The sequence below is a fragment of the Aspergillus undulatus genome, assembly GCF_047715775.1.
Source record: "Aspergillus undulatus strain CBS 261.88 unplaced genomic scaffold BDV17scaffold_54, whole genome shotgun sequence".
Classification (NCBI taxonomy): domain Eukaryota; kingdom Fungi; phylum Ascomycota; class Eurotiomycetes; order Eurotiales; family Aspergillaceae; genus Aspergillus; species Aspergillus undulatus.
Window position 1 is genome coordinate 146,273 of NW_027396658.1, and position 25,179 is coordinate 171,451.

The following is a 25,179-nucleotide window of genomic DNA, read 5'->3' on the forward strand; positions in this document are numbered from 1 at the left end:
AGGCCGGCCGCATCAACCTCATTCAGGATCACTGGTAATCAAACGGGTGTCCGCGGGTCCAAATTGCAGCACGTTCTGTCTTTGCGGAATCTTACTTAAGCCTGCGTCTGCCTTGGGGGCCGAATCTCTCCTTCCAACACCTCCTTCCTAGTCACATCATGCATCTTCGGCTCAGCTCGTTCGTGCTCGCCGCAGTCAGCTTCATCCAGGCAGGGGTTGCCGCAGAAGGTCCAATCGTTGACCTTGGATATGCCGCCTACGAGGGGTACCATGACGCGACGTCTGGGCTGAACATCTGGAAGGGGTGAGGATCCCGGAGTGCTCTGTTTGCTTTTCCCTTTTCCCACCACTAAATTGACCCCTGCTTGCTAGGATCCGATATGCCGCAGCACCCTTGGGGAAATTACGGTGGCAGAGCCCTCAAGCCGTCCGGCCTCAACGTCACCCTCCGCGAGTCATTCTTGCCGTTGATCAGCCCCCAGTGTGTCCTCAGTCGGGAGCGACCGGGACTCCGGCCTCCTACGGCTTCAATTCCGGCCCTGGAAACGAGGACTGCCTGTTTCTGAACGTCTATGCGGCGCCGGGAGCATCGGGCCTTCCCGTCTTGGTATGGATTCATGGCGGTGGATACGCTCTGTTTGGCGCGACCTACGATCCGAGCGCGATGATCAATACCAACAATAACGACTTCATCACGGTCGAGATCCAGTATCGTCTTGGTGCATTTGGGTTTCTCTCATCCGAGGATGTGAAGCAAAACGGCCAGCCTAATGTCGGACTGCTCGACCAGCGCTTCGCTCTCGAATGGGTGCAAAAGCACATCAGGGAGTTTGGCGGGGATCCCGGTCGCGTCACGGTTGGGGGCGAGTCGGCAGGCGCGGGTGCGGTCATGCTGCAGGCCCTTGCGTACGGGGGCCGCGAGGACCACTTGTTCCAGAATGTAAGCAAGCATTCCCAGATTCATATGAAAGAACCGCAGCTGAACAACTCAGATCATCGCGGCTAGCCCCTATTCCGCTCCCATCTATAATTACAACGACCCTGAACCGACCCGTCACTACGACCGGTTTGTTGAGCTTGCTGGCTGCGGGCCCCGGTCTGTGCGAAGAGGACGCCATAACACGACGTTCAATTGCTTGCTCGACGCTCCGACCGAAGCTCTCCAGAATGCCAGCGCCGATGTGTCGACCTCTGGCAACGTCTTTGGCGGGTTTGCCTTCTTGCCCGTAGTCGACGGGGAGCTGCTCACTACGCGGCCCTCGCAGCAACTGTTACACGGTCACGTCAGTGGTCGGCGCATTCTCGTGGGGGTAAGTACTTTGTACACTCTGACTGCATGAACCGTGTCTCTCTTCTCCTGACAAGTTCCAGAACAACGCCAACGACGGTGTCCCTCTGAGCGACCCCACCCTCGTCGACCGCGCCTCATTCGATGCCCACATCGCCCTCACCTTCCCAAACCTCACGGCCCACGACATCGCCGCCCTAAACAAGATCTACCAAACCTCTACCACATCCCCCGGAAACTCCGCCCCCCGCTTCGACACCCTCGGCGACGCGGGGCCGACGGCGCTCAACCAGTCGGAGATGGCCACGGGCCTGCAGCAAACGGCCTTCAACATATATGCCGAATCAACCTTCGACTGCCCTGCGCAGTGGCTCGCGGAAGCCTTTTCCAGCCAGAATCGTGAGGGGTGGAAGTACCAGTACTCCGCCACACCGGCATACCACGGCGCCGATCTGAGCGCGTACTTCTCTGCCGACTCTCCCAGCCCCGACTTCAACCACGCATTCCAGAAAATCTGGGGGAACTTCATCATCCGCAATACACCTGTAATCCCTTTGTCTGATGCGACGGCTGATATATCGAATGCGACGGCGCCAGCCGATTGCCATGGAAATCTTTCATGGCCCGCGTTTTCGGTGGATGAGCCTTGGCAGATGGATTTGAATACCACGGGCGGTACGCTCAGCCTGCATGTTGAGACGAATCATCTGCAGTACTATCTCAGAGAGGGGCCGGGCATTGTCAATGTTTTCAGGCTTGTGGATGCGTATGACTGGGAAGGCGGGAGGGGCTATCGATGCCAATGGTGGAGGGCGGTTGCGGGGCGGGTGCCCCTCTGAGCCTGAAGCGGTTTGGCTTGTGTAAGGCAGTAGGTCGGGAGGGTCAGAAATAGACGATATAGCCAGGCGAACTGCAAAAAAAAGGAGGGTTTGTGTTTGAATGTGGAAGGGCCCGTCAACCTCAGATTAGGTGTAGTCTGACCGTGGTCGTCCCGAGCCGGCCTCCAGCTTTCAATGCCCTATTTTCTTGCTGGCCGAATACCTAACCGCGTGGGAGGAAGAATGTATACCTAAACCATTAACTGTGAACAAGTCGGGCCGCTCTCCAAGGAATAAATACGAACATAAGGCAGGGTGCGTGGAAGCAAATACCTACTTTCCAACACCGTCTTGAAGATGGCCAGTCGACCTGATGCTATGTCCACATGCTATCATTTCATGGACATGGTCAGACATATATCTAGGGTCGTGGATATTGCAGAGTACAGACCTCGTAAGGCCGTATAGATTCTGGAACATTCAAGCCTACTGCTACCGCCAGAGCACGGACAATCCCGCAAAACTTATCAAATGCCAGCTAGGTATCTCCCAACACCTACATAAAATGCGGTGATACTTTACCAAAACAGGTTTTGTTAATATTTCTAGGGAGCTGATTCTGCTCCTGATTAACATCTCGAAAACAGGAACCGCTTTATACACTATTCCGGATATGTCCACTTCAGGTACAGTAAAAGGCTTTTAAGGACCAAAACGGCCCTGGCTAAGTTTCTTGAGTCGTAGTGATATTCCTTGACCCCTAGAACTAGCACTGATTCTGCCGGGGACAGGAGGTTGCTTTGGCAATACTGAAGCACATCAAGTTTTAGGGCCAGACAGAGTATCTTTCTCTCGGTAGATATCGTTCCGGCCATAGTACTTGTGCGCACGAGCGGCCTCCAAATTATTCTTGATACCGTCCACATACCTACGAAACTACTGGCTCATCTCTGTGACTTTTTTTTTTTTTTTGAAATACCCAGCCTCAACCGTGATTTCTTCCCCCTCTTCATAATACTCGGTGAGCCAGCGCTGGTCGTACTCGGGGAGCGCAATGGCGGTTTAGAAGGCATTGCGGATCTCACGGTCATTCCAATCCATCTCGCTCATTTCTGGGCCTTGAACAAAGTCAATGCCGGTTTCGGTCACGCGGATTTTGCCCTTTCGCTCGGCGTGGAGCTTGTTGAGAAAGTTCTTCCAGATCTTCTGGCGCTTGATACTGTCGAGTTTCTAGAAGCCCATGATGACGTGGACACGGGAAATTAATAAAGGTTGTCAGGGTTTATATTGGCGTCCGGAATGGTATCGGGGTTGTCCATCATGGACAGCCGGTCAACGTTGGCCTTCTCTGGAGCTGCTGGTCAGCAAACACGAGAGACTTGAGTATGAGATTAAGAAAATATGTACCCCAAGACTTGGTGGCCAGTGCAAATGCGTCAATCACAGGAGGAGGAGCCGGAGCAGCTGCTACTCCGACAATAACGACTTTGCCTGGAGGCCGGACATGAAGGGCACCGGCAGCACCAAGTCGATTGGATCTTGAGCACCCCTAACCCTTCCTTCCTCAAGGCTTGAGCAAGCCCATTCAAAAGACCAGTCGTCCTCATCGAATTCCACGCTCTGTTCAGCTGCACCGACGATGACAATGCCCTGCATACTGTAATGCGTCAATATACTCGCAAATAAACATGATGCGGGGTGCTGTACCGTTGTCTTTCTCTTATCCATGAACTTGCCATTGTAGTTCATGTACTTGTAGCCGCTTACTAGAATGTCAGCTACCAAAGCTCCTCTCCGCCGTCCAGGCTGTCAGTGAAGCGACACGGGAATACCGGCAGGCTTGTCACAACCTTTTCACCATCATAGTAACCTATGGTGGCGCCACACTTGGCACGACCTAGCATATTTGTCCGGTTGTATGCCGTGTCTTGGAACATCACATACACTGTCCAGGCTTCCTCTTCTTCTTTGCTCTTTTCCTGGCGCCACGCTTGATATACGCGGTTGCGTTTGGCAGCCTCTAGCGGCCGGAAAGTGGCCCCGTGGCGAAGATCATCCTTAACAAAGGACGCAGTCGATCCTTTAAAACAGCACTCTATCTTGCGCCTGACTCCGAAGTTGATCTTAGACAGGCCTGAATCGCGCAAAGCAAGCCAGACATGACGAAATAGTGGCCGTGTTGAAGTAGATCCAGATAAGCAACTTGCATTGGAGCTTACTCCCCTCCACCTCCGTCTATGCCGTATAAAGACGGCAATCGCGCATTCAAGCTGCTGGTCCTGCCGTTCATTCAGGATCATCTTCAGAACCCAAGTTATGAACCACGTCCACAACGAAGTCTCCTAATACCCCAACTGACATAGCCTCTATCCAAAATGCCCTCAGCCCTCTCCTCGGCAGACAAACGCCAGACAGTCAAAGTCGGCCCCACGTTCAAGGCGACGTCTTCCTTGAACTCATCCATCGGGATGCCAAAGTCGCAACCGCGAACGTGACATTCACCCCCCGCGCCCGCACCCACTGGCACACGCATGAAGAGGGCCAGGTGATCAAGGTCTGCCGACTCCTATTAACCGAGCACTCTTCCGGATAACTTTGCGCAAGAAAACCATTGCAGATGGAGAAAGCGTTCTACCAGCTTCCATGAAATCCATGTCGTCCTCTGGTTAAATGCTTCGCATGCCCGAGTCAGCTTGCCTTGGGGCTATCGCTCGACTTGGGCCGCCCCGCCACTATGCATCCTACTTACGCGCTAAGGACGACCCATGGAGCGCAAAGCTTTTGTGGACTGGGGCGGATCTTGATAGCCACGTAAAGATCCAACAGGGTAAGAGTCGGCGACTGACGTAGATATAGCCACCAAGTTGCCGAGTTCAAATCCCGCCCTTGCTTGTTATGGCCGAGCGGACCTGGCTATAGTGGGCTCTGCGTGAGATTCATCATTCTCTAGCCATTTTCCCGCCGTAGGAACAAAGCTAGCCTCGGCTTTGTTGAGTATCAGTAGCGGCTGCATGTTAGTGGCGGGCAATGGGCATTGTATTGCCCTGTATCCATAAAGGTGCCCGTCATCCATAAATCTCTCCTAGCAGTGAACCTCCTTATTTTGGTCATTGTCTCTAAGCTTCAGCAAGTTTGCGTTTTAACGAGCTGGGACACGGAGATTGCTTGTTTTGGGGAATTTGTTTGTCGTATCCAAGTCAAAAGAATGGGGCTGGCTTTTGTGGCCACAGATGGCTTTGTTGGTTTGCATGCTCCATGTCTCAATCCCAAGGTTTCCGTTCCATTCACTGTGGATTCATTTGTTCTGAAACTAAACAGATGGCCTTAGACGTTCCTTTGGGCTGATGGGGAGTTGGCCTAGTGGACGTCTTGCTGCTACTTGACCCTGATGTTTGTCGATTCCAATTCGGGGCAGTAACCAAGTAGAAGGGTATGGCAGTTGAGTCAAGGCTGCCTGCAAGCGACCCTCTCCGGTGGCTGAAGAAGAAGAAAACTGCCTAAGCTGGCCAACTGTGATATCGAAAGCTTTGCGCTGTCTGATTGTCCTTCTTCAGTTTGAAAACATTAAAGGCGATAGCCACAGAATGCATAGAGAAATCAGCATGACCACCTCGGTTTCTTTTCTAATCTGTTTTCCAGGGCCAATACAGGCCACGGGCATTTGGGCAGATGGAGGTCGCGTTGCACAGAATACAATCATTACCAAGTCACAGTCAGCCTTGATGCTCAGATCACGAAGGGAGGAGAGTAAACCCCACTACCCGGCCCCGTATGGAGTACGTCGCATGTCCTCAACCATACTATTCCGGTGCCCAGCTACATAGTGTTCGCTGCTCAGCCAGCCACTGCATAGTGAAGAGTAAAATGATGTCAGACTGCGATGTCTGTGCGTCGATCGTGCTCGATCTGCCCTGGCATCTGCAGCCGATTCCGCCGGGATCAGACCTGCAAGCGAGATATGCTTTTTATGTACGGATCTACCCCCGAAAAAGCAAGGCTAATCCTGGATTGACCAATATGCGATCACGAGCTGGTGTTCACACGGCCGAAGCCGAAGGAAAGTGTGAGACGTAGTACCAGCACAAATAGCTTGCTGAATTCTGCAGCCTGCATATCCTTCTTTTGGTGGCACACCGCTACTCGATCTGGAGGAATCCGGTTGATTCAGATTGACCTTGGAGAGAAGGGTTTTGGGTTTCAAGGGTATGCATCTAGAGAGACCCAGTGATGATGACACTGAAGGTGAAGTAATGTATTGGATCTCACGATCTGTACTTGCTAATTACCAAGCATGCTGACTTCATTTCACACCTAAGTAACCCACAGTAGACGAATTACAAACCTAAAGCAGCAGCAGTAGAAGGACTGACGAATTGCCGCGCATCCCAACGGACTCTTCGCAGGTGACGACCCGGATCCTTGATCTCATTCCGCGCGTGCAGCCAGCGCCCATTGTCCATCAAGATGATTGACCCACGCGGAAGGCTTGTGGCCTCCAAGTTTAGGACTCGGGAACGTGCATCTGGACCCATAAGGACCAATTTCAACTCGGCCAGTGCAGCAGATGCCTGACTCGTAAGCGGCACAACAATGTCCTCTCGGAAGCGGAGTTTGATAGTGTTTGTCTCAGGGCGCGTCGCCAGCAGGCCACCGACGATCTTCGTATCTGCCTGACTCTTGACGAACTCCGGCGGCACTGTGATCTGGAAACTAGGGCTGAAGAGAGCCTCCAGCGTAGATCGGGAGAGCAGGAGCAGGACTTCCTCAACATTCAAAATCGATAGTGTCCCACCCCCGCATCGGTCTGGCTGCAGAACCTGGAGGGCAAAGTACTGCGGCGGAGAGCGCTCGTAGCTGCAGTCTGTGTGCCAGGGGAACTCCTCCATTGTCTCGGATCGAGCTCGAGTATTTTGGCTCTGGAAGGTTTCGGAGCTCGGTCTGATGTCCCACATCCAGCCGCGATCTGAGCTGTGGGATATTGGTAGGCCGTGGCCGTGGTATCGGTGCAAATTTAACAACAGTTCGTGGAGGTAGGTGCTCTTGTCGTCTTGGAAGCCGAGTTGGATATGGAGCACGCCGGCCCTCTGGAGCGTGTTGTGGACAGTACGTAGGTGATCATGATGGGAGGAAATGGTAGGATTTGAGACTGCGAGACGTGCTAGAGATTCAAATGGGCAACTTTCATTAGCAAAGACTGGGAGGTGACAGTGTACTAGAAGCTCACATATACTAGGCACTCGAGGAACTTGCTGGGTAGCTGTTGGGAGAGTTCTTGCTAATCGCTGCATTGTAGCCATTCTGAGATTTGATGAGACGAAAGAATGCCCCACGAGTGCTAGGGTGTCTTATAGGTTGAATAACCCCATGTCTGCTCGCCTCTTTTCTTCTTCTCCTCGATCATCCTCATCACGCTTGCTCACAAGCCACTTCCCTCACTGTCGTAACGCAATTCAACCGACGGGCCGTCAGGTTACTCTGGATACCAAGTAGTCCACAGCTGGACTAAAGTTTTAGTTTCGCGTATGCATGCAAGCAGATCTCGCGTCTGGAGGATATGGGATCTACCCGAAAGAGATTTCCATTTACTAATAGATTGCCTCCATGCATGAACGGCCAAGATCTGGACGCCACTCTCTGTCCTCCTTTCCTTCGCGTTGTCAGCCAGCCAGACCCAGCTAGCATGCATCATGCATCATGTAACATGTGACATGTACAGGTACCAATTTGGACTGGATTTAAATCCGGTCTGGGCTACAAGAAGTAACAACTCTTGTACGAATAGTCTTCACTCAAAAAAAGCAAGTTCATTAGATAGAACATACCAAGGATTACTTCCGTAACACCAATCATCTTAAAGTACTTCCACCCCTTCTAATGTAAGACGGAATCAGACTCGATAGTGAGGCGAGATGGCTCCACCAATAGTGACTCCACGAGGAAAGAGTTTTCACCCCTGCTGGAACGACAGAGCACATCCAGGCCCCTCCACGACTCAAAGCACAGATTCGACCGGGACCGCTGCGCCATAGCCCAAGACCAAGGAACGCGCCATTCGTGATATGGAAGGTCCCGATGAGAGGGAAGCTCCCGACTCCAGCGTCCTCCTCAAGCAAAACGTCGTATGTCTGTTGTTGAATTTGCTTTTGCACAACGTATGTTGTCCTTCCCTGGTTCAGGCGAGGGTCTCGCATGCCGTAAAGAAGTCCCATCCACTCCTCGTGCGTGGCCTGGTCGCCAAACAGGATCCCGACCCCTTTTCCACTGCGAACTGGCTTCAGTAGATAGTCGTTCTTGATAAGCATTTCTGTCTGGCACCTGGATACGAACTGTTCCAGCTTTCCAGATCCGGGTATGATCGTGTGGACAAGTCCTCGATCAAGAACCCCAGCTTGATGGCACGAGAGCACGTTCCGCGCAACAAGTGAGTTCAACTCCTCGCGAACAAGGCCTAGCATCCGCTTATCATGAACCAGCAGCACTGTCCGCATGTCGTTGAAGCATCTGAGGCTGATTTGCTGCAGCATTTCAAAGCTCATGGAGAGCAGCTCGCGCTGATGGAGTTCCACTCCGAGCTGATGCACCTCTTCCAAACACTCGCCGGCATCGTTCACTATCGTCGATTGTTTGGTATCCGCCCCAGACAGACAGTACAGTTTGTATCCGCCGGGAGCTGCGGCGGGTACCAATCGAAGACTCTCTGGAGGAAGGACTTTGACGTCCATTTGTAAAACATGCTGCGCATATGGAACGATCATGTGAATATCGTATCCGTACTCCTCGCCCTTGACCAGGTGCAATGGGAGTGAAGCATCGAAGAGGCTTTTCAAGCCAGTAAGGACCTGTACTATATTAGACTTGCCTCTCCTTGACAGGACTTGCGAGAGCCCTTACCTTTCGCGGGTCTGTGGCTCCCTTGAGGCCATATTGCTCAAGGCCCATATTCAGAAGCGCCTGCTGGCCAAATGCGGTAAAAAGAAACCCATTCCAACAGAACCGCGCGTTAATCTCACAGATTCGATAGTTCTCGATTCCGTTGGGATCATTCGACGATTCAAGCAGAAAGTCCGGCCTCCAAGAACCTTGACAGGCTCTGAATGGGCGGAGCTCATGCGATTCCAGCTGTTGCATCCACTGGATAATCAACCTTTTAGCAAAACTTGAAAATTGGGTAAGAGTCAAACTCACTCGAAGCAGCTTTTCCTCCGCCGGTTCGAGCTGCATCCGCTCTGGAAAGCGAGCCTCATCATCCGACCACCACCGCTCCACGATATCGGTGATTGCTAGGACTAACGCCTCACTGAGCTCCGCTAGCTGACGCTGATGAGCTTCGGTTACGAGCACTGGGTAAGGCACCGATTTCTGGTGTGCATCACCGGCCCATGTCTCCCGAGGGCTACACTTCTCGAGCTCGAGATGGTACCTCTCAAGTAGGGGAGATCGAGTCTCAGGGTCGATATCTGCTGGTTGGGAGAAATGGTCCACGCTTTGGGGAAAGCAGATGCTGCTCAAACGGTTCGTTTGTCTCTTCATGATCGCGGCCACATTGATGTGAGATGATCCAAGATGATTGTCGCTTTTAGATGAATTGAGCAGTAAAATAAGAGGCATAGTGTGCGCAGATCCATAGTTTATACATTGCTTACGCGAGGAACAAGGAAATCCGAACTTTCGGGGTCTTGCTCCGAGTGAACAACCTGTACTACCTGCAAGATTGACTATCGAATGTATGTGGATTGTGGCTTGATACAGTGGCATGGCAAAAGTTCGAGTCGCCCCACTTTCTGTATAGCTTCACCATCACGCCCATGTATCTACGCGTTGTTTTGGCGGGCGGAATAGCTTCAACTAGGCCTAATTAGGATGCGGTTACCTACTAGCGCTTACTGTGGTGAAAGTGGGACGACTCAAACTTCTGTCATGCCACTGTATCTGTACGTGTAACCCACGAAGCGATCCGATCTGCATCTCAGTGATCGTCGTCTCCATCTGCATCCGCACGTCTCCCACCTGAGCGCAAGGCTGCTAGTGAGTACTAACGCACGCCACTTGCATTTCGTCACGGTCCAGGAACTATTTATCTATGGAATTGGATAATAGATATTGACTTCATAAGTTCACTACCGAGCTGATGGTGGCATCTACCGCGGTCATCGATACCTGAAGCCTACATTCAATCCCAAGATGGCGAACGGCTTCGACTTGCGCGATGTGCTGGAAATCGCCAGCGTTCATCCTTTTTATTCTGACACCCCGTATCCGCCGAGGAGTGAGGATTTGTCTAGTTTGCTAAAAGGGCTTCGAGAGTCAGCAACCGAGTTCAAGCTGTCCTCGTTTCCATTGACATGGAAAGAAGCGCTGTAAGCGTCTTTGTTTTGAGCTTCATTTCTCTCGCCTTCATAGAAGGCTCGCTAAGACTGTTATTTAGATACAAGGAGATTGCTCGACTTACAACTGATCAGGACCCTCGGAATGGGTATCGACAAGGGACGTATATCAGCACAACCGGTGGGGGATCCGGTGGAGGACCTCCGATGGTCTTTGCAACGGATTCGCAAGAGACCCGACAACAACGAGCGGCTATTGGATCCCTCTTGCGATCTTGCGGGATTACTGGTCCAGGAGACTGGATTATGACAATGCACGTATCAGGTCACCTTTACAGGTAATGTTCTACCCGCTTGTGTTGGATCGGGGAAGCAAACTTGCCTAACGTGGACTCGGATGCGGATAGGGCTTTGGACCTCATGTCTGAGGTGCTAGAAGGGTCTGGCGCCACGGTTCTCTGTGCTGGGAGCCAAATGGACCAGGACCAAATGATCGAGACGCTCATTGCATATCGAGTAAATGGCATTGCCGGCGACGCAGGCCAAATTATCCAGCTAGCGCGATACATCTCGACCCTCCCCGAGGACACAAGAAGCCAACTACTCATCAACAAAGCACTCTACACCTCAGAGCCAATGACCCCAGCCCAGCGCGGTTTCCTGAACTCCGTCTTCCCCAATATAGCTGTCTCTTCGGTGATTGGGAGTGCGGAAGCTGGACCCTGGGCTGTTTCACCAGCAGACCTAACGGAGTCCACGAGAGAGCAGCACTATGCGGATTTTGTGTATGATCAGCGTCTCATGCATCTTGAGGTATTCCCTTTCACTATCGAAGACGAACGCTCTCAAAGTTCTGAGCCTCTTCCCCATGGTGAAAAGGGCCTCCTTGTGCAAACCTCCCTGCAGAGACTGCGGCATCCCCTCGTCCGCTATGTTTGCGGCGACGTCTGCTCGCTCCACCCCTTACCAGAGTCCATCAAAGCCAAAGTCTCAGCTGAAGATGCGCCCCACTACAAAGTCGCGCGCATATACGGCCGCGATCGCAGAATCAGCTTCGATTGGTACGGCGAGTACTTCGAGTTCCCGGTTGTGCAAGCTGCAATGCGGACTGAGTCCTGGGGGATCCTGCAGTATCAGATTATCCGGAGGTATAAGGCGAATGAAGGGTCTGGCGAGGACCACCATCACCAGGTTGACATTGTCCTCGAGCTGCGTGTGCTTCGGCATAATGAGCCAGGGACAATTAGCGAGGAGGAATTGACGCGGGAGTTGCGGGCATTCTTCTGGGTTTTTGAGAACAACGAGGAGCTATTCGATCTGAAGTATCTGACTGATTATTCGGGGTTTGTTAGGAGTACGACGGGGCGGAAGGTGATTAATTTTATTGACCGGACGCGAGACTAGGTAGGTAGATTCGTCGAGGCACGCTAGTGGACCTTTGCTGAATCGCTTTGGAGACTATCATGTCGAGATGGCATTAGGTAGTGCCTGCTTTTCTGTCTGTCTGGGCGCCATGTGTAATGTGAGAATAACATATGGAGCTTGCATAACCTCGATACAAAGACGTAGCTTACTACTACTTCTAAGCATTATAAAGCAGGATAATTAAATACTGTCATAAGTCTCTTTCTAGATATTCAGCAAATGAAGGAGTATGATAAGATACCGGCCTGTCTCTCATGTTGGGTCCTTTGGGGTCAAGGTAGACACTGCCCTGTGGTTCTTATAGAGCAAGGAACATTGAAGTATGTATAAAAAAGATGTTAAGGGTAAGTATATCCAGTGGCCTGCAGTTAAAATGTTGCACAAGCGCCGGGATCGATCCATGGGTCTACAAAATCTGCACTGCTGGCTCGGTTCCTAACGTGGGCCTGGTGAATATAGTTCTGTAGACGCCTAGAATCCGAACCACCGACGAATAATTCTTTTTACCATTAGCGCCCAGGGTTTGTAACCAAAGCGGGAGGTAAATGAATCGAGTCCGACCAATCTGGAGAAATCAAGAGTCAAGAGTCAGTCAGTATTCTGTGTTCTGTGTTCATCACTCTCACTTTTTCCTTCCAACAACTCCAGATTCCGCCTCCCGACACTCCTTTTGTTCGTCCAACCGCCAGTGATGTCTCTTTTATTGTTATCCCTGTCACCAGAGTTGCTTCTGAAGATCCCACAATCACCTTCTTCAGCAAAGGACCTCCATTTCGCCATTCGATCGTCCTCATGGGTGGGTGTATCGGATCTTTACTGCCTATAAACACACCGTACAATCCGGAGTGCTGCAGCAAGCTATACCTGTGCAGGCTGAAGCCGACTTTCTCCTAGCCTTTCAAGCTCAGCGCATTTGCGACTTTGTTTCCCGAGCTCAGCGCGCCACGACATATCAAGAAGCTAGTGGTGCTTTGAGACAAGAGACAGACCGGATTCTGAAATCTACACAATTAGAACACCCTGAGCAGTTATAGCGATTGGCCTCCAATCCCGAACTCTTGCCAAAGCACTGGAAGTTTCACAACAAGTTCGAGCAATTTCTGCTTCTATACAGCACAAGAGCTCTATCAGCTTTGCAGCAACTTACGATTGAAACTGGTACTGCGCCACCGAGTTCATTTCGCCCCTGGCGGACGCTGAAAAGGCCCGTCTCAAGATAGCATTCTTTCGCTTCAAAGTCTACGCGTGCTTGTTCCAGGTCTCGCAAATAATAAACATGAATCGTCACTTTGGACTCCCTCCAGCAGAGCCTTCATGCATATACCTGAGAGCGTTCTCGTCATATGAGATTGAGAGTATTGCTTGTATTGGGCAGTTTTACGTCACCCTCCTCGAGCAACTGTGCGACACTATAGAGGATGGTCTCATTGAAGCAGTCAAACAAAAAGAGATGACCTATACCTCCACAAGGAAAGCCCATTGCAACCCGAAGAGCCGGGATATCAATCAATGATGACTTTCCATCGCCTCTATTTACTATTTCAAATCATGACATAGATAGCTCACCAGGTCCTTGAGAACCTTGATCTTTTCTTCTTTGGTACTGGCCTTCTCCAGCAAACCGCATTTGTCGCCGAAAATCCCCCAGACAGGCACGATCTTTTCGTCATCCTTCCATTCCAGATATTGGTTGATGCTATTGAATGCTTTCTTCATGTTGCCTTGGTTTCTCAGTGCAAGCGCCCAGGCTTGATATTCGTCACCAGGCCCACATAAGTGAAGACAATGCGCACAATACATGATCAACGATGCTAGACCCGCAGCAAGCGCTGTCGAGACGGACGACCCGTTATGATACACCACGGACTTTGATGAATGAGCCCTTTGTTCCTCGGCTACCTGGTTGCCCGGCAGGTAGTAGTTTATCGAGCCCCCGTCCCTTGCACCTGGGTCCCGATTGGCGAGAGGCCCGGCTGAACCGATGCAAAGAACATGATTTGGAGCCTGGCCATAAGGGAGGGTCTTGTCCGCGACGAGTCGAATGTCATCTGCAGCTGAGCATATAAGGAGTCGTTTGTCACCTTCGACAGCATTCTTGATCGCGGTCCGAAGTAGTTCCATTTCGCTTTGGTCCGCACGCTTTTTGTTGCCCTCTTCATCCAAGAGACTTTCAGATAGCAAGGACATTCGATATTCCAAGTCCGTTATTGTCCACGATATGGAGATGATATCCGCATGATGCATGACTGCCGCGTTTATGGCGTCAGCCGCACTTTTGGGACTGATACTGCGCGTCCCTTCTCCGTGAATGTACGATGGGCTGCTCTGGATTTTGATTACATCGAGCACAACCCACGGATTGATCCGGCTGATCATGTTGGCCATTATTGTCCCATGCCCGTTGGTGGATTTCCACCAAGCGTTTTCGCCCTGTTCGCTATTCGAGCAGTAACTCACGCCAGTACAGCGAGCAGTGTTGCTGTACGTGTTGAATTCATCAAGATCAATCCCATCGTCAATCAACGCCACCTATCAGGCACCTCTTAGCAGCCGCTGAAGAAAGGGTCTTTTCTTTTGCCAACAACTCACTTTGACGCGACGGGGTTCGCCCAGTACTCCACCACGGTACATCTTGAGCAACGCTGTTCGAAACCGCTCCATCGTTTCGATCCATGCGTGCGAACGAGGCTTTTCCGACTGGTCCCCATTTCCTGTATCCTTCTCACCGCCAGACTTTGCATTCTCAAGAACGTTTTTTGACAAGAACTTGGGGGTTACCTTGACCTTTTTATTTGTTCTCTCTTCGATCAAGGTATTGAAGAGATCCACCGCAGCTTTTCTGCGCTCGCTACTTTCCAAGCCCTGGAACAGTCACAAGATGTTCTCGCTTTTTATAAACGGACTCTTGCCCTGTGGAATAAGTGACTTACTCGATATGCATACAACGTGACCTCAGACAACGACTTCGAGTTCCTGCACAGGAGCGGAATCCCGCTCTCGCTGCTAGCCCAGGCATGAAGTACAGTCTGATTCCCACTCCAGTGCAGATGAATATGCTCAACCGACGGCGCTGCGTTCTTTATAACGTCCAGATTTATGTCGGGCTTGCACCAGTCCCTGCATTCCTCCGAGTGAGCCTGCAATCGACGACTATAAATGGGATCAAAGACACTAGTTACCATTCACCAATTTCCAGTTGTTTCCGAGGTACTCCCCCGGAGTATTTACTGTAGCCTTTGATGGCCTTCTCAATGGCCGTATCTGTGTGGGCCCATTCGTCGCCATTGTCCTCAACGTGGAGCCGTAGGATCTTTTGGACTTTCACTCGGACGAGCTCATCAAAAACCCTGATCAGAGTCTCGCGTCCCCTGGCAACCTCTTTATCATTCGGGCTCTTCTTGAGGGTCCTCTTCTCATTTGCGATATTCTGCGTTTGCTGAGTGTTTTGTGTATTCTGGCTCTCAAAAATTAGCCGCGGGATCCTCACATACGAGAGAGTATCCTCAAATCCTCCGGCTTTAGACACTTTCTCTATGAGGCGGACAACATCATCGACCCTTTTACCACGCAAATGGCTAGCATCAAAGAACAGATTTATGTCTGAAAGGATAAAGCAAATGGCTGTTAGCAGGCTTCTCTTCACCGACGCAGCAACGTTCAATGTCTTACCGGAGGCAACTTTTCCATATAAAAGGTCCTTCGCGTCCCTGTCGGAACTGTTACGAATGAAGAAGCATTTCAGGAAACCCAGAATACTTTTTGCTGCTTCCTTCTCTTCTTCGCCTGGCCACGCGCTCTTCTCGATCTTGCTCTGAGATCTCAAACTTTCCGGATCTGCAGATTCCGCCGATCTTGTGGCTTCTGGAACGACTCTTTCCGGAGTCCCATCGTTCGCCGTGTCCAGAGTACTTGTGGGCCTTCTGACTATTGTCGCCATCTTCGTTCCCGCGAGATCATTTCCTTTTTCCCCGGTCGTTAGGGTTGCAAATGAGCCGGTGTGATTCTGGAAGTCGCGAGGAGGCTTCGGCACACCTTTCGGTGCAGAAGGAGCGTTTGCCTTGGTGTGCGGGGTTGTCTGTTGGGAGTTCGCTTCTATCACACTCAATGTTGTCCTCCCAGAGGGCTCACTAGCTGCCAACTTAACCCCGCCTCTTTTCGGTTCGCGGAGATCGTCCTTCACCTTCTCCCCAGCCTTCGGCTTCACGTCTTTGGTAGACGGCTCCGGTGTTTTCTCTTTGCGGTTTTGGTTTTCAAGCGCGGCCATAACATAAAAATAATAGCCGTAAGGGGACTGGTGCTTCTTGTTGAACAGGACCTCCACGTTGTCCATACCCAGCTTCGCCTTTTCCAGCAACAAACGAATCAAATGTTCATATTTATGGTCCTTGCCGTTACATCTGTATTCGCCGGGTATATGGCATAGTCTGTAATCCATGGCATAGTGGATTGGCGTATTGTCCAGATCGTCCTTTGCAGTTATCGCCGCGGAGTCTGCGTGTCCGAGCAATGTCAGAATCACTGACATGGTTTTTTGCAAATTATCTGTTTTTTTCAGTTTGATCAGCTCTTTCCAGGCTGTATGCATGGTTTCCTTGAATGCCCTGTGCAGACAGTTCATTCCCTTTCCGTCGGTGGACGTCAAAAAGTCCTGAAGCATCTTTGGCCGGTTGGCGATGACAAAGTCGACGAAGTCGACACTGTAATACCCTATGGCCACAGTGAGTATCGGGTCGTCCCTTTTGTTTGCGTGCGGCATTGCTCTGTCGAGAAGGAAAAGAGCGATCTTTCGCCGGTCGCTCATGGGAAGCACTCTGAAATCTTTGCTCGCCCAATTTTCGGCCATCCTGTGAAGGAGCGTCGGTCTTGATGTATTTTTTCCATCACGGTGCGTTAGCGAGAGCCTGTCTTCCTCGTTCAGATCTTCCCACTTTACTTTGCCGGTGTCTAGATCCTGCACGACGTCGTCTAAACTCCTTCGACGCCCACCCTCCGCCATTGGGCCGATGAATTCAGTTTGGACGGGCTCATTGTCAAGGTCGAGGTCTTCAAAATTCTCTGCCAATTGGGATATCGATCCATTGGTGTAAGCCATAGTGCCGGTTGTGATGAATTGCCGAAGAATATGGTCTCTCGCTGATCATGAATTGGCTTGCAGCAATTTTTCTGGGTTGCTCTGTCGATTCAGTCTCCCACCTTGGGAGCAGACCTTTTTCTTCTCGGGAATGTCCCAAGAGGAAGTGCGGATACGAGGGTTCGTTGCCAGAGTCAGCTTGACCCACGCCCGGATTCTCCGGACTAACCAACACTAGTCCTATTTTATTCGTACTATATGGTCCCTGCAACGGCCGGGGTTGTGACCAAAACCCGACTCCCGGGTGGTCATTGTGCGGTGCAGCTGCAGCTGCAGCCTTTGGCGCGAACAGCTTGTGGCCATCCAAAGCCCAACTACTAAGACAATCCGGGCGAGGTTGGTCAACCCTGATACATGCTCATTTGCTCCGGCCCCTGCTATAATGGGCCTACTATTACTGCATCACATTCAGTGCTGCATGGTTACGCGAGGACTCGGGCACGCCAAAGTGACCACATGATCGCATTTCTTGGTGTGAGCTCAAAGCATCAATTCTCTTAACACCGAGTGGTAAGTCTCAATCGGGGACTTCCGCTGAGCCTCGCAATCTATCCAGATTGACCCGGCCTGGATGGCTTGATAGCCTCGCGGTAGTCACTGTACATGGTACAATCCCACAGTTTATCCAAATCGACACTTCCGAGATTGGAACTGTCTATTTCTACCCTGTCTCCCAAGAGGTCAAAACGAGGCTCTTCCACGCTGAAGACGACTGGATCATCCTTGTCCCTCGCTGAAAACAGCGTAGCCACTGAGGTCATAAAGTTCGGCTTGACGGAAATGGTTGGGACACAGGCGAAATCGTCGTCATTGTCTCTCGCGAGGAGAATGCACGCTGTCAGCACCGATGGGATTCCATCTCCCTGAGACTTGTTTTCGGAGAGCGAAAAGTGAGCTTCATAATAGTCCCCCCAGTCGTCTTGAGGTCGATCTCCCGTGACAACGGTGTGGTATTTGGCCACCTTCTCAACCGAATGTTCTGCGCCGGCCTCGAGCCCCACGGCCTGCAGAGCAGCACCATTGACGCCTGCCCATAGGCCATGGCTCTCAGACTGTTCCGTCTTTTCCATCTTGTGGATGCCGTCGGGTCTCACTTTGGCGACTGAAATACCACCCGTCGCTCCTGGTTGAGGCTTGAATTCAAATAAGATATCCGCTTCCTTGAGTCGCGCCCCTCTATAGGATCGGAATTTGAACTCATATACCAGAAGAGTCGCCATTTTTGATGAGCCGCCCCCCATCTCCCCGTGTATCATTGCTTTTGCGTTGCAGCTCACCGTAAAGACTGGTCTCTTCCGCGGCCCTCCCTTGAATACCGAGACGTGCGGTCTCTGGCGCTCGCCCGGTTTATTTCGCGTCCTAAACTCTATACATACAGTTATTATTCTAATGTTCCCCTGATCACGAGTATGCACGATTGTGGGAAATTACCTCCTGGTGGACCTTGATAAGTCAGAGCCATTGTGAATGAGCTTGAATCGTTGAGGTCCTCCTCGTCGCTTTCCTCCTCGCTCAGCCATAGCTCTCTTTCTTCCATTGTTGTTATACAAGTCCGTTTTGTTCTAAGGGTTGTGCCGATTGATGGGGTAGATACGGGAAGTTTTCATTCTGGGCGCCCCGTCGTGCGAGAGCTGCAAAGTATTTACATCGGAAATATAAGACAACCTTCGACCCGTTCTGCTCCGCTCAAGGTTCCCCTCAAAGTTTGCAGTCGAACTATTACTCTCGTGTGATATGTCTTCCTGCGACCCCTTGGTCACAGGATCCTCATGCAACGCGCCCTCCAGCTCCGAGACGTCTGCATTACCATCCTCCAATTGACAGGCCAGGATGAACGAAGAGGACCGGGGAATAGGAAAAGAGGGGTAATCGATGGCGACGCTGGAAAGCAAACAAAACGATTGTTGGCAAATCACAATGGCGGCCTTATGCACTTCGCGAGGCTGGCGTGTCGCCCAGACTCTCAGCGAGCCGTTTCTTACTGGGCGCTCGCTTTAGTGCTGACATTGCCTGAGCGAAGTCCCGAACAGCCAGCCACTGCTGAAAAGTGAAAAGTTGAACTTGATCTCACTGGACGCCTAGTGATTGGTACGCACGGCTTCGCCTTTTTCTTTTCTCGGTATTTCTGCTCTGCCTAACATCCGAGTTTGGTTTTGAGCCCCAATGTCCTTGGTGCTCTGATCACCGGCAAACAGGTAACCCTCAACAAACCTCGCTGGGTTTTATACAATATCAGCCCCCACAATGGCCAGTGGCGGGGCGTTTTCAGCTACTGTGAGCATTGCCGGGGATGAGGTGCCTGGGGAAGAGACCTCTCGTCTTAAGCTACTGAATACTCTGCCGTCACAGCTGGAGGAAAATGATAAAACACCCCATGTCGAGTCAGTTCTATCCCATTCCCAACCTCCTCCCAATAGCATTTGGTCTCTCTGGTCATACCTCATAAAGTTATCTTCTGACCATTACAGCGTCATCCATGTTGTTGGAGTAGACCCGGAGCGACGGTTGGACCTGGACACCATTCTCGGGGACTCGGTAACTTCAAGGCGCAGGGAGTTCCTCTTTTCATGCGATATAAATAGCTTTCTGCTTGGAGATCTGATATACGAGGTCATTCAAAATGAGGCAAATCAGCTGCTAGACAACATACAATCATCCTGTGATGACAATGAGGTGAAACCGCAAGCAGTTATTAATTGCAGCTCAAACAAAGCTAACGACAACTCAAGGTATCTCCTCCAGCTCGAATCTTCGTGGCCTATGATCTAGGGGCTCTGGTTGTCAAGAAGGTATGCCGCCTTCGTCTCACTCTTGACATCCGAACTGTCGTCTGATACATAACCCTAGGCCTTCTCGCTGGCAGCTGCGTCGGCTAGGGAGCCACAATGTCCTGGTATATTTTACAGCACGATACAAATTGTGAGTGGTCATTTTCCCCTAGATCAAATTTTCTTAGTCCTCTGACCAAGTCCATAGATCTATTGGGGTTGTTTCCAGCGGAGGCGGAGTCTCGAAGAATTGGACATGAAGATCTGGCAGTTCCTGCAGGCTCATAAGGAGGATGCCGCATGGGCTCCACTTGTAGCACCTTCCTGCATCCGGGCTCTTGCCAACGCCTCGATTGACATGACAGAGCTATTTCTCTGCTCTGGCAGTACCTTGCGTACGCGCATTGTGAGCATCTATGCCGACGAGGGGTCCAAGAAAACTGATCCGGTAGGCATCCTTCAATCGAGAGCTGGTGGAATATTCACTGCTGTACAAAAACTAACCCATCAAAAGATGTTTGACTTCTTTACCGCTACCCTCGGGGTATCCACCGAGATCGCCGTACAGGAGGATCCGAACAGCGAGAATGGACCTGTCTCTGGCTTAGACAAAATGTTATCCTATCGAAATCAGAGTGAGTCCCCAACGCTTCCCAAAGGCTATATGCTCTCGACTCTGACCACCTTACATTTGAGCAGCTTGGGCTCCTGACGTTCGATGGACCGAATTGCAGCGAATGCTTTTACCACTGGCATTCCCTCAACACCAGTACACAGCCGATAAACTCGTCACCACCCACAAAATACTAGAGAGTCAGGCTTATAAAGACTGGGCTTCAATGCGAAAGTCGCCAATCTTATATATTCAAGGGCAGGATGCGGACCACTCCAGGTCTCTGGCCGAAACTGTATCTCTTTACCGACAGTCAAAATTGCAGAAAAAGGAGACGTATGGTACCTGCGCCCTCCCTTTCACTTTCTCATCGCGAGATCCAGCGCGAGCCTCTATGGATCGTATGATCATATCCACTGCGCTTCAATGCCTTTCTGCATTCGAGTCAGAATCTGCTACTTCGTTGATGGGTGTGCTACTCGACCTCCACAGCTTTCAACGGGGGTGGACACTAAAGGACCTCGAAAATCTAGTCATAATTTATGTCGCTCCGTTCCTAGAGGTCGGAGGCTTTTTGGTTCTTCACGATGTTGACGAGTGCGAATTGACAAGCAGAAAAGCCTTCTGGGACATAGTTCAGCGACTCGCAGACTTGTCGGATTCGTATCTGAAGGTCATCGTGACCTCTAGACGCAAACTCTCATTACTAGCAGATTGCGATGAAGCTAGCTCTTGGTGTTTGTATCATGGAGAAGAGGATACCGATAAGGGAATATCGTCACTCGCGCCGCAGCCACCAGACTCTACCAGTCTTGTTTCGCGATTGTGCCCTGGTGGACATGGTGAGCCACAGGTGAGGAAGGCGTTGGAGTCACTGAAACCCATGGACTCAAATAGGTTGGGGCAGATTCTCAGTCTCATTCAGAATCACAGCAACTGGCCCGATGTTCGGTCTCCACGGACGTGGTCGGCTTTTGAGGCGCTACTCAACCGTGTTCAGCCATCAACCTCGCCCGCTACCGTACTAGACTGGATACTCCGGTCGATCCCAGATAGCGAAGGACTACATTGGGCTTTCATATGGCTGGCCTACGGACATCGGCCGTTAAAAAGCTACGAACTTGCGCAACTTTTGTGCTACTGTGATCGTGGTAAAGGCTATCGATCTTTTGCGAGTCCGGTTTCATCAACGGAGGTTGACGGTCTTGTTCAGCTCCTGAAGACCTGGTTGTCTGCTGTGGCCGAATTTAGTCACGCGCGAGTCTCTGTTCGAGCGCCCATTGGGGATCTTCTTCTCGATGAGAATCCTGACTATCTGTGGAATGAGGTCAAACCGGACGCTCATTTGACGATCCTCGAGTTTCTCAAAGCTTACCTCACGGCGCCGGAGATCAGTGAGCGTCTTGAGAAGCTGTACGAGATGTATATCTCCGAGACCAATGCTGATAACTATGAAAAATTAGCACCTTCATTCTCTCCGGCGGGAGAGGAACTTGTTTTCTATGCCGTGACAGCTTTCCCATATCACGTTGTGAGGTGCCCCCAGTTCTTGCCGCGCCTGCAGCATCTTCTGTCCTCTGACGACCAGCGTCTCTTGCCCTGGGCAAAGATGTATTGGGCAATGAGCAATCCCTTCACGCGACCCTCCGTGGAAACGATAGACTCACCTTTGTCTATTTTCCTCAATGCGGAAATCCTCGACCCGAGTCTTTGCGAATCGTTACGGACTACAGGGGCAGATCAGATTATTCGTTCAATGCATCCCGAATTAGACGATGAAAACGACACAAATGCCGCAGTCCGCGCGTTATCGGTCGGGAATGAGGACGCTGCTCTGCAGCACGCGCAACATCTCATCTCCAAGGTTACGAGTGGCGAGCAGAGCACTGTTGACAAGGCTAGTGCGACTCTTTTAGGAGCGGCAGGAATCAAACCTTTGTTGTCGAAATTGCTGTGGAGGGCGACATGGCTGAATATGCACCGCCTTGCTGAGTTCCTCCTTAAGGCCGGGGCATCCCCAGAACCCAAAGACGTCATCTCCTCCCGGTATCCCTCGCCTCTATATCTCGCCTCAATTTTTGGTCATTGTGAGATAGTTCAGGCACTTCTTCAAGCCGGTGCCAATATTCGTGTTCTGAGGTCGGGAAAGAACGGCGTTCTCTTCGTTGCGGCTGTCAATGGACACACCGACACCATACACGCTTTGGTGGCTAAGGACAAGGAGCTCCTGGAAATGAAACAGCCTCTCACCCCTCTATACTCTGCAGCCTCGTGGGGTCAGTGGCAGGCGGTTAGGACGCTCCTCGCTTTGGGTGCTCGTCCCGACTATAATCCCGACGATGACGGCTGGAGCCCTCTGATCGCTGCGTGTAAAGATGGCTATATTCAGACTGTTCGGGCTTTGCTCGAGTACAAGGCAGACCCGAACCTTCGCGGGCCGGACGAGCAAGACACTGCTCTCTGGTTTGCCTCGATGCGCGCTAAAAGTATTCCAGTTGTTCGCGCTCTCCTTGAACACGGTGCAGATCCCAATCACGAGTTCCTCCAGCCCCCGTTGGTGGCTGAGATATGCCGCTCAACCGAAATCAAACCAGGGAAGAAGGTCGCAATTTTAGATGTTCTTATCGACAATTCGCCCCCAATTGAAGTTGACAAAGTAGACTCTTATGGGACGACGGGGCTAATGTGGGCCACCACTCGTGGAGAGATCCCCGTTGTCGAATGGCTACTTGCCCGCAACGCAAACATCAGCGCCATCAACAACGAAAAGCAGGGCCCACTATATTACGCGGTTATGAATGACCATTTGGAGCTCGTCCAAAACCTGCTTACGCACGGCGCTCCTGTGAATGCCTTGACTGGTGCCGGGGATACCATGCTCCAGCTTGCGATAGACAGAAGCACCGAACTTGTACGTGTGCTTCTGGACGGTGGCGCAAACCCTGAGCTAGAAAGCAGTGATGGCTCTACCGCCATCAACACGGCAGTCCAACAAGAGAAGACTGAGATTGTCAAGCTGCTGATCGAGCGAAAGGTTGACCTTGAGCACCGTGATAGCGAGAGCTGGTGCCCCATTCACGACGCTTCCGGGCATGCTCCTAATGCAGAAATTGCTAGACTCCTCGCAGAAGCTGGTGTCAAACTAACTGAGACTACGAATCTGGGGTGGAGTCCTCTACTTCTTGCCGCCAAACATGCTCGTGCGGATGTTCTCACAGTCTTATTAGAGTTCCAAGGCGCGCTGGATTTGGAACAAGCTACTCCAGATGGAGACACGCCCCTTATAAAGGCTGTGCGCGGTGGCAGCTTGGAATGCATTCGGCGACTTCTGCAGGCGGGAGCGAATCTCAATGCGCAGCGCCCAGATGGCTGGACAGCTTTGATGATTGCTATTAGCGAAGATAAGCCCCCCGAGCTGGTGGATTTGCTACTATCCCGGCCTGGTCTGGATATAGATTGCTTCTCGCAAAGTCGCGGCACGGCGCTCCATTTCGCCTGTACGCATCTTGAATTAGACATCGTCACCAAACTGCTTGACCATGGCGCAGAAGTAAACCAGCAGACCCCAGGGATTTGGCCCACGGCTCTCGTGGCAGTCTGTATGCCATCCAACATGCCAAAGTCCGATGACCGCAGTGAGAACATCGATAAAATCGACAAGATTGTTCGGGTACTCGTGGACCGCGGCGCAAACCTGGACATCACATACAGCCGCCCTATCTCCAACCTCCTCTGTGCAGCGATGCTAGGTTCCGGCCCGAGCACAATCAACTACCTGCTCAGCAAAGGCCTCTCCCTTAAGGAACGAGGAAATCTCGACCGACTGCCAATCCACTACGCAGCCGCCAATGGCATCGAGAACTTCAACGCCGCACTGCTAAGCGACCGCGACCTTTCATATGTGGATGCTGGCGGGAAGAGCGCGCTCCACTGGGCGGCACAGTTCGGTCACGTACAGACAGTGGAGAAGATCCTGGCTCACGCGCCGACAGCCGAGGAGAGACAAAAGAGACTTCACCATGCTGACGTCGATGGCTGGACGGCCCTCTGCTGGGCGCTACGTCCTCACAGTAATCCATCTCCTGTGTCATACTCCGAGCCCTGCGATCTCGATCGGACAGTGCAGGTTCTCCTTGAGAATGGAGCCGATGTCTCTATGCATTGCCGTCTAGGCCAAGACGACGAGAAATTTACCCCGCTGGAGCTCGCAAAATTACACGACTCCTCGGAAGAGATTATCGACCTGCTCACGGAGGCCGATGCAGCTCGCTCGGATGAGAAAGAGGACAAGACCGTTCGCGCCATTCGACCATACACACGTCACGGCTATTACTGCGACGTCTGTTTGAATGTAAGTACCCTCACCCATAAATACTACATCACTCTAACTCCGCTAAATTCAGTCAATCTGGGGTCCCGTTCACCGATGCCAAACCTGCGCCGAGTTTGACATGTGCAAGAAGTGTTTTGGGCGTGTCGAGCTCTACCATGGATACGTGGAGAAAGAGGACGGCCAGCCACATACATTCAAGCTCATCGTGGAAGCGGAGTCGGAGATAAAGGAGCCGTCTGAAGCCGGGGCTGAGGATCAAGATAAAGGCTCCCAGGCGAGCGAGGATGGTGATGGCTCGGACGGTGGGGGTCATCATGATGGGGATACTGTGGTTGTGAATGATACTATGGAGGCTATTATGAACTATGAGGTTGATGGAGATTTTGGGAGTCCAGATGTGCAGGTTAGCAATAGTCCGTAGTCAGATGGTCGTTGCTAGGAAAAATGATATAACTGTATTCTACTAAAAGGCAATGACT

General features: G+C 51.5%; 8 protein-coding genes across 8 annotated transcripts; 3 read left to right on the forward strand and 5 right to left on the reverse strand.

Annotated features, from left to right (window-relative positions):
• Positions 1 to 3: 3 nt before the first annotated feature.
• Positions 4 to 2,673, forward strand: BDV17DRAFT_272242 (putative carboxylesterase). The gene is made up of 4 exons (XM_073758870.1): positions 4 to 304; positions 373 to 940; positions 993 to 1,310; positions 1,372 to 2,673. The coding sequence occupies exons 1-4, from the start codon at positions 159 to 161 to the stop codon at positions 2,125 to 2,127; spliced, it is 1,788 nt and encodes a 595-aa protein (XP_073612273.1). The 5' UTR covers positions 4 to 158; the 3' UTR covers positions 2,128 to 2,673.
• A 698-nt stretch (positions 2,674 to 3,371) lies between these two features.
• On the reverse strand, positions 3,372 to 4,507 carry BDV17DRAFT_272243 (uncharacterized protein). The gene is made up of 2 exons (XM_073758871.1): positions 3,814 to 4,507; positions 3,372 to 3,763 (listed from the first exon to the last, which is right to left on the reverse strand). Exon 1 carries the CDS (start codon positions 4,404 to 4,406, stop codon positions 3,885 to 3,887), a length of 522 nt encoding a protein of 173 aa, XP_073612274.1. The 5' UTR covers positions 4,407 to 4,507; the 3' UTR covers positions 3,372 to 3,763; positions 3,814 to 3,884.
• A 1,833-nt stretch (positions 4,508 to 6,340) lies between these two features.
• Positions 6,341 to 7,649, reverse strand: BDV17DRAFT_272247 (uncharacterized protein). Its single transcript, XM_073758872.1, has 2 exons — positions 7,331 to 7,649; positions 6,341 to 7,264 (listed from the first exon to the last, which is right to left on the reverse strand). The coding sequence occupies exons 1-2, from the start codon at positions 7,401 to 7,403 to the stop codon at positions 6,441 to 6,443; spliced, it is 897 nt and encodes a 298-aa protein (XP_073612275.1). The 5' UTR covers positions 7,404 to 7,649; the 3' UTR covers positions 6,341 to 6,440.
• A 17-nt stretch (positions 7,650 to 7,666) lies between these two features.
• On the reverse strand, positions 7,667 to 9,759 carry BDV17DRAFT_185170 (uncharacterized protein). The gene is made up of 2 exons (XM_073755014.1): positions 8,998 to 9,759; positions 7,667 to 8,945 (listed from the first exon to the last, which is right to left on the reverse strand). Exons 1-2 carry the CDS (start codon positions 9,712 to 9,714, stop codon positions 7,953 to 7,955), a joined length of 1,710 nt encoding a protein of 569 aa, XP_073612276.1. The 5' UTR covers positions 9,715 to 9,759; the 3' UTR covers positions 7,667 to 7,952.
• A 298-nt stretch (positions 9,760 to 10,057) lies between these two features.
• Positions 10,058 to 12,028, forward strand: BDV17DRAFT_272253 (uncharacterized protein). Its single transcript, XM_073758873.1, has 3 exons — positions 10,058 to 10,463; positions 10,532 to 10,768; positions 10,838 to 12,028. Exons 1-3 carry the CDS (start codon positions 10,288 to 10,290, stop codon positions 11,832 to 11,834), a joined length of 1,410 nt encoding a protein of 469 aa, XP_073612277.1. The 5' UTR covers positions 10,058 to 10,287; the 3' UTR covers positions 11,835 to 12,028.
• A 921-nt stretch (positions 12,029 to 12,949) lies between these two features.
• On the reverse strand, positions 12,950 to 17,240 carry BDV17DRAFT_185222 (S8 family peptidase). Its single transcript, XM_073755015.1, has 4 exons — positions 15,035 to 17,240; positions 14,786 to 14,972; positions 14,445 to 14,717; positions 12,950 to 14,384 (listed from the first exon to the last, which is right to left on the reverse strand). Exons 1-4 carry the CDS (start codon positions 16,945 to 16,947, stop codon positions 13,392 to 13,394), a joined length of 3,366 nt encoding a protein of 1,121 aa, XP_073612278.1. The 5' UTR covers positions 16,948 to 17,240; the 3' UTR covers positions 12,950 to 13,391.
• Positions 17,241 to 17,534: 294 nt separating this feature from the next.
• BDV17DRAFT_283986 (uncharacterized protein) lies at positions 17,535 to 18,523 on the reverse strand (the record flags this gene model as incomplete). Its single annotated transcript, XM_073760457.1, has 2 exons — positions 17,535 to 18,293; positions 18,392 to 18,523. The coding sequence occupies 2 exons, from the start codon at positions 18,521 to 18,523 to the stop codon at positions 17,535 to 17,537; spliced, it is 891 nt and encodes a 296-aa protein (XP_073612279.1).
• A 707-nt stretch (positions 18,524 to 19,230) lies between these two features.
• BDV17DRAFT_294504 (ankyrin repeat-containing domain protein) lies at positions 19,231 to 25,121 on the forward strand (the record flags this gene model as incomplete). Its single annotated transcript, XM_073762850.1, has 8 exons — positions 19,231 to 19,367; positions 19,455 to 19,521; positions 19,716 to 19,775; positions 19,834 to 19,905; positions 19,963 to 20,202; positions 20,269 to 20,389; positions 20,454 to 24,718; positions 24,771 to 25,121. 8 exons carry the CDS (start codon positions 19,231 to 19,233, stop codon positions 25,119 to 25,121), a joined length of 5,313 nt encoding a protein of 1,770 aa, XP_073612280.1.
• Positions 25,122 to 25,179: the final 58 nt, after the last annotated feature.

Coding starts and splice junctions, on each gene's coding strand:
- BDV17DRAFT_185222 (XM_073755015.1), bottom strand. CDS start 16,947: ATGGCTTACACCAATGGATCGATATCCCAATTGGCAGAGAATTTTGAA. Junction 14,973..15,034: donor CAACTGGAAATTGGTGAATG/GTAACTAGTGTC, acceptor GGAGGAATGCAG/GGACTGGTGCAAGCCCGACA. Junction 14,385..14,444: donor GCGAACCCCGTCGCGTCAAA/GTGAGTTGTTGG, acceptor GGTGCCTGATAG/GTGGCGTTGATTGACGATGG.
- BDV17DRAFT_272242 (XM_073758870.1), top strand. CDS start 159: ATGCATCTTCGGCTCAGCTCGTTCGTGCTCGCCGCAGTCAGCTTCATC. Junction 941..992: donor AGGACCACTTGTTCCAGAAT/GTAAGCAAGCAT, acceptor TGAACAACTCAG/ATCATCGCGGCTAGCCCCTA. Junction 1,311..1,371: donor GTCGGCGCATTCTCGTGGGG/GTAAGTACTTTG, acceptor GACAAGTTCCAG/AACAACGCCAACGACGGTGT.
- BDV17DRAFT_185170 (XM_073755014.1), bottom strand. CDS start 9,714: ATGCCTCTTATTTTACTGCTCAATTCATCTAAAAGCGACAATCATCTT. Junction 8,946..8,997: donor GAGCCACAGACCCGCGAAAG/GTAAGGGCTCTC, acceptor AATATAGTACAG/GTCCTTACTGGCTTGAAAAG.
- BDV17DRAFT_272253 (XM_073758873.1), top strand. CDS start 10,288: ATGGCGAACGGCTTCGACTTGCGCGATGTGCTGGAAATCGCCAGCGTT. Junction 10,464..10,531: donor TTGACATGGAAAGAAGCGCT/GTAAGCGTCTTT, acceptor ACTGTTATTTAG/ATACAAGGAGATTGCTCGAC. Junction 10,769..10,837: donor GTATCAGGTCACCTTTACAG/GTAATGTTCTAC, acceptor GGATGCGGATAG/GGCTTTGGACCTCATGTCTG.
- BDV17DRAFT_272243 (XM_073758871.1), bottom strand. CDS start 4,406: ATGATCCTGAATGAACGGCAGGACCAGCAGCTTGAATGCGCGATTGCC.
- BDV17DRAFT_272247 (XM_073758872.1), bottom strand. CDS start 7,403: ATGGCTACAATGCAGCGATTAGCAAGAACTCTCCCAACAGCTACCCAG. Junction 7,265..7,330: donor TCCTCGAGTGCCTAGTATAT/GTGAGCTTCTAG, acceptor TTGAATCTCTAG/CACGTCTCGCAGTCTCAAAT.